The following is a 6,443-nucleotide window of genomic DNA, read 5'->3' as shown; positions in this document are numbered from 1 at the left end:
GTTCGAACCCCGCAAATGTGAAGAATCTCTCGTAAATGCGAAGACCTTCCCATCTCTGTTCGAAACTCGATGAATAATGGGTTTGTTCTTCTGCCCTTCTTCGCTTAAATACCAGGTTTTTTACCGTAGCAGATCTCGAACCAAGTTGTGGGACAATGTTTCCCACTCTTTTCGGCCTCAAATGGACCATATGCCTAGAACTGTTTTGGATCTCCTACAGGGGGGTGGAATGTTTGGGGGCAGAGAGGCATGTGCACAAGACTACGGTTTGTCATTCTGGCAACTATTTGGAGAAAGAGGAATGCTAGAATTTTAGAAGACAAAAGGAGAATATTGTTAATTTTAAGTTCAAAGTGTATACTTTTGCTTTCTTTTGGGACAACATGGCCGACGCAAATGCGACTCAGGATGCAGAGACCGTGCTTGATTTTTTCCCCTTTATCTCACTCACTACACACTGTTTTAACTAACAGAAATACTTGACATTTGGGTCACTATATACCAGCACTCTTGGTGCTGTCATACATCTATAAAAGCTAACATTACTTATCAAAACAATTATGCTTACTAGCTATATGCCTCTTGTAAAGTTCTTTCTCATTTCCATCCAATTTATACTTTTATATGAATCAACACTTTGTTTGCTGTCATACATCTATATGAATCAAACTTGTGGTTACTACGTTTAATAATCAAGAAATCCTCGTAGGTCCAATGGCTCACAGTTTGAACCCGATGCTTAATAAACACGCCCCTCTAACCCTTCTCCGCTTAAATATCAAGCTTTTGTTTGCGATAAACCTGTGATATATATATCTAACCCACACATCAAACGTTGCACTCTTACTACTAGATCCCAAGGGATAATTACACCACTTGTGAGATTCTTTAACTTTTCTATCCAGCGAGTACGTTCATACTTATAAAATAATTCCTCTTAAATTCTGACTTTCACCCACCATGAAGTATGTACATCTCCCAAGCTATATATCGGTGTATATTTGGAACTTCTTAATTGTTTAGAGGTATATTAGGTTATTTTCAATTGCTTGGGGTCATGTTTCAAATTATTGCTACTAAATATGTACATGATTTATCCGCTTAGCATAAGACATAACTATTGAAAAATATCAAAAAATGATAGGCTAAAAAAGTAATATTAGCATATTTTCTATAAGAAAATTACCTCCAATAAGCCGATAAGGTTAAAGTAGTAGGATTCGGGATAAAATCATAGAGTAAATGAATTTGATTAAGCGTATTAGTCACAATTACGTGCACATACAGCATACATTAATTTGACCCAAGTCCAGAAATTAGAAGCTAAAGAAGATTAAATTAACAACGAAAATACTGAATAAGAACACTAGGATTGAAAAAAGACACTATCCAATTTATCCAAAAAGTATAGAGGGAAAAGTAAGTAAAAGTTTTCAAAAAGGAATTGGAAAAATAGGAGAAGAGGGAAAAAATAGACTAGGTTTGGTCACATTTACATATAGTACACTAATATTGAATTTCATACAAAAATATAGAGTCGAAAAGAGGTTATGGACCAAATCTATAGAATATTTGCTCTGGAATTTAGGTTTCTTCAGTGATCACTACACAAATGTAACAGTTTTTTATATTTAACACATTAGACAACTACTAAGATAAAAGAAGACAGTAGTTACAATTATCATCACTTATTTAAACTGAGCCCCTAAAAGCCTACAATAGAAAACATTACTACAACAGACCGTAATACCAACTAATACATATAAACTTAAAACCCATTTTTGGGGACTAAATAAACTCTAGCCTTAACAACTGATCCATTTCCCAGCTTAAACCCGGGACTAACTGGAAATCCAACAACTAGACCCATACCCATTCTCCCTCCTATCCCCATGGAAATTGAATACTTCACCACACTCTCCATGTACTGCGGGTGAAACTCCGATCCTTTGCTTGCCTCGAAATGACTTGGCGGAGGATCCAAAGAAAAGGTTAGCAAATGCAGCAGCCAAACGGCCTTTGCCAGCCCCAGAAACTCCCCATAGAACTGACTCCTCGGATGGTTCCCTGCCAACACCTGTCGTCGCTGCTCCAAATCACCAAACAGAGACTCCTCCATTTTTGGGTGCACAATGGCCAAGTACTTCTTGAAACAGAAGTTCCCGAAACTGCAAGTTGGGAGAATTCCCAGAAGTTCCATTGGGTCCATTGCTTTCATGTCCCTGTACTGTGTAAAACAATCGCGCCGGTGTTGATCTGGGTGGAGCAGTGATGACAAGCTTCCGTCCAAGTAGAACGTCTCGTGATCGAATCCTTGGAACATTTTGTGGTTCACGTAAGATTCCAGTGCGTATTTGGCATGGTTGGATCCGACAATTGAATCTGCTGTGGGTGTGTTTGTGTTGGATGAAGCAGCTTCGATGGATCTCACAGCCGCTGCAATGTCCCAGTGGGCAGAGCGCATCAAGGAGAGCAGCAAACTCGTGAAGGATTTTGAGGCTTCTTTTACTAAGCTCACTGTAGTTTCAAATACGTCAGGTGCTGGCGACATTGCAACTGGAGCTTGACTGCTACAACTAATTTTTCGCTTTGACTTGCTTTTCTTTCCACCACTGCTGCTAAGACTTGTTGCCATTTTCAGCTTCTCCCTCAAATTATCAATCTCGATTTCTTTGGCCTTCACTTCTTGCCTCAGTTCCTCCATGGTAGCTTCATATGGTGCCACCACTTCTCTCAACGTAGCGGCGCCGACTCTCCAGTCCCCTTTTCTAATTCCACCACCAATATTCCTTCGAAATCGTTCCCTCAACACCCCAAGCCTCCGCAGTTCAGATATCACAGCCACGTCAGCCACACGCATTTTATCCTGATCCCAAGGACAATGCGCCTCTTGGAGACTAACATAAGCCGTCTTCACTGCAGACACCACGTCGAACACTTCCCCTAAAAGCATCTCCATTTCAGTTACTTTCTCAGTTTTTATCTCCTCCTTTGTGACCTCAACGTTCTGGAATTTTTCCTGAGTCTCCACATAAGGTAGGTCTCCTTTTTCTTCTTCATCTTCGGTACTGTACTTGTCATCTTCAGATTCATCGCTGTAATGAGCATCGGAGATATTGCTGTCAATACGGCCAGAGGAAAGTGGATGGAGCAAGCAAGAAGCAGTGACACGTTGGATTAGATCGGAGAAATTGGAGACCTTGTTGGCCATTTTCTTTGATGCCTTGGTTCTGCAATTTCAGACTCAAAATAGAGAAATAAGAAGTGGGCAGAAATGCCCTGGCACGTAGGTGTATAGTAGATGAAGACAAATGTAGTATATATGATGGAATAAACTAGATCATATCTGTGTAGAGCTTTTAAAACTTACTTCAACCATTCCATTTTGTGCATAAGACAAAGTCATAAGAATCACTTCATGAAATTCACCATCTTACTCATCAACATAGAAAAGAAACTTATTGCATATAGGTGTAATAACCCGCCCCTCGAACGTGTTTTGACTGTCACATAGAGTATATGACTAAATTTTCTTCAATGAACTAAAAGAAGTTTGGATGAAAGGGATCAAGGGTGGAAAAAATGAGGAAGAATTAAGAAAAAAAACAACTGGTGCAACCTGATCAGGTGCAGCACCAGAACGTCTACCATGACACTGTGGAATTAATACATACCCACGGAAGTTTAGGGTTCCATCAAGAGGGAGCAGTTTATCGTGTCGTCATGAAGCTAATGCAACACGATGAATAACAGAGGAAAGAATAAACTTTAGGAAATCGAAAGGAATTAAAGCGTCTGATGAAGATACCGTGTCACGGTAAGGAGAGATGATACAAAAGAGTTATTGAGCTGCGGTAAAACTACAGCATCATAGTAGATGCTTCAGAATTCCAAAAATCAGCAAGGGTTAATTGGCCTTTGACAGTGATTTATATCTTGGGTAGAAATGACAATCTATTTCACAACTGAGTACGTGATTTGCAAAGGGAATACACTGTGCAAAACTTAGTGGAGAGGACTCATCTTCATTGGATGATTTCTTAAGCATTGCGATTCGATCTATTGAGTTTTTGGGTGAAATTATTGTGATTAGAGCTAATGAATTGAGGATTTCAAGCATGTATATGCTTGAGGAAAACCTATGCGTAATTACAGTAGAAATTCATGGCTTGATTTTATTGAACTGCTGAGGGGGTACGGGAAATTTGTCATTCCTATGGCTTGATTAGTGAATGCGATGAATACCTACTATGGGTAATTCATACCCAAATTATTATTATTATGATTTTTAATCAAACAACTTATGACTTCTTCCTGCCCCGGTATCTATCAGTGTTATGTAACAGTTTAATGTTTCATCTGTAGAAAAGATTACACGGGCATTCAATCACTCGGCTTACTACGAACACACAAATTCCCTCAACAAAGCTTTGTCGATACCAGCTAAAGTTCCCCCGCCAATAAAAAGCTTCAGCGAGACAAAATACTCAGTGATACTGACACCAGCACCTTCAGCCTAAAAAACAACCACCACCATTTCACTCACCACTCTCTTCCTAAATCTATATCTATATACAATGCCACTAACATCAAGAAGGTTACCAACTCTTGAGGTAGAGTTGCTACCGATCACATAGCATAAGTGCATAATTATTTTGAAACTTGACAGTGAATATAAGTAATGACCAAATAATAAATAACATTATCATTACTTAGATGTCGATTCATATAATTCAACAAAGAAACAACCCAATTAAAAGAGTCACACATTTTAGCATTTACACTAGGGAATCACACCCTTTCCAAATCAAAATAAATCAATACCTAAAAATTCAAGACACACAACAGCACACTTGAAATAGAAACTCAAACAAAAAAGATTAGCAACACAAATAATAAATGGGTATTGAGAAAGAATATAAAAAAATCAAAAGCCAAATTCTTGAGGAAAAAAATTAACTTTTCAGAGTACAGTAATTACGAGCAAGAACAAAAAGAAAAACCCACCAAAGATTCAGTGAATTATGAGCAAATAATGAAAATGTAGGTGGGGAAAGCTCACAAAAGAAAAAAAGAAGAGAGAGAGGCTTTTACACTGAATTCAGCAAAAGCAAAGAGAACAAAGGACATGAAAATGAAGTTTACATGCAAGTAAACAGTGCTTAAGGAACCAATTAATGTGAGATTATGTTAATCAAGAAAGATAAAAAGACATTACCTTTTGCAATTGCTGGAAAAAGAAAGAGCAAAAAGCTAAACTTGGAAAGTTGCAGAGATTTTGGGGGACTGAAGAGATCTGAGAATTGGGGTCAGCCCGAAATGGAGTTCTAGATCTTTCAAAATGACAAACTGGTCTCTTATGTTTGGGGTAGGTTCAAAGTGATCCCTTGATTATATTTTGAGTGGTTTTAGTCCTTTAAATTTTTAAAATTGAGCACTTTTAGTTTTCGTTAAATATTTAATAAATTATGCTTGTTAGATTTAACAGGAACTATGGAAAAAGAAAATTTACAAAGTGTCCTAATTGTTCGTTTCGTCAAGATTGTAACTCAAATTAGGGGAGGAAAATGTCAAAACTTTGGTCATATTAAAGTATTTGAGCATTTTGTTTACAGATGCTTACATTTAGTTGTGCACTGTCAGACTGATTTCTATGGGGAAGCTTAGCTAGAATTACTGGACCATACCAGAATTCTACTTTGGACATATGACCTGAATTATTACCTTTTCTCCTTTTTTAACCCAAGTACAATAAATATTTGCTGGTCTAAATTTTAAGATAACTAGTTCCAGTTTTCTTTAAGATAAGTTAGTGAAATTATAGTTTTAACTTAGAGAGTACAATATGCAATATAAAAAAGAAAAGTTTACCTCTTATAGCAAAAATTGATATCTTATTTATTATAAATAAATACTCTTTTAAAAAATTATCTTAGCAAAATATTTATTTATGACGACTTCCTACATTTAAACTATTAAATACGTTTGTGTATTATTTTTCTCTCCCTCTCTCTTCCTCTCTCCTCCTTTCTCTTTCCTCTTTCTTCTCTTTTTCCTCCGATTATTTTCTCCCCTGCTTTTAGAAACCCTAGCACTCTTTTTTGCGCATAGATACTGGTTTCAACCACAAAACATTGGCATTACTGAACCACGAACCCATTGTTGGATCTGCCATTTTTCTATCTTATAAACATGTTGTTTTAGATCATTTGCTTCTTTGCCTAAAATAATTTATTTCAGACTTAAAGATTAGATACTTTTGAGTCTCTGGTTCCTTGGTTGCAAATTTACAAAGATTACATAAGCTTCTCCAACAACTGTCTTCATTTAATCGGCGGCGACGCCTCACATGGCAGCGGCCTGGATATCGGTAGATTGGGGACGAAGTTTGGGGCTGAGGAACTTGAAGAGTCTGTTACCTTTTTTCATTGTATTCATTGTCT

At 37.3% G+C, this 6,443-nt stretch overlaps 1 protein-coding gene across 1 annotated transcript; it reads right to left on the bottom strand.

The window, feature by feature from the left end:
• Positions 1 to 1,562: 1,562 nt before the first annotated feature.
• Positions 1,563 to 5,308, bottom strand: LOC104239101 (protein GRAVITROPIC IN THE LIGHT 1). Its single transcript, XM_009793632.2, has 2 exons — positions 5,219 to 5,308; positions 1,563 to 3,230 (listed from the first exon to the last, which is right to left on the bottom strand). Exon 2 carries the CDS (start codon positions 3,209 to 3,211, stop codon positions 1,769 to 1,771), a length of 1,443 nt encoding a protein of 480 aa, XP_009791934.1. The 5' UTR covers positions 3,212 to 3,230; positions 5,219 to 5,308; the 3' UTR covers positions 1,563 to 1,768.
• Between the last annotated feature and the right edge of the window lie 1,135 nt (positions 5,309 to 6,443).

This window comes from Nicotiana sylvestris, chromosome 10, assembly GCF_000393655.2.
Source record: "Nicotiana sylvestris chromosome 10, ASM39365v2, whole genome shotgun sequence".
NCBI lineage: Eukaryota > Viridiplantae > Streptophyta > Magnoliopsida > Solanales > Solanaceae > Nicotiana > Nicotiana sylvestris.
Note: the sequence above shows the minus strand (reverse complement) of the source record. Positions and strands in the feature narration are given on the sequence as shown.

What these genes read in the sequence shown, in the direction of transcription:
- LOC104239101 (XM_009793632.2), bottom strand. Translation starts at nt 3,211, where the DNA reads ATGGCCAACAAGGTCTCCAATTTCTCCGATCTAATCCAACGTGTCACT.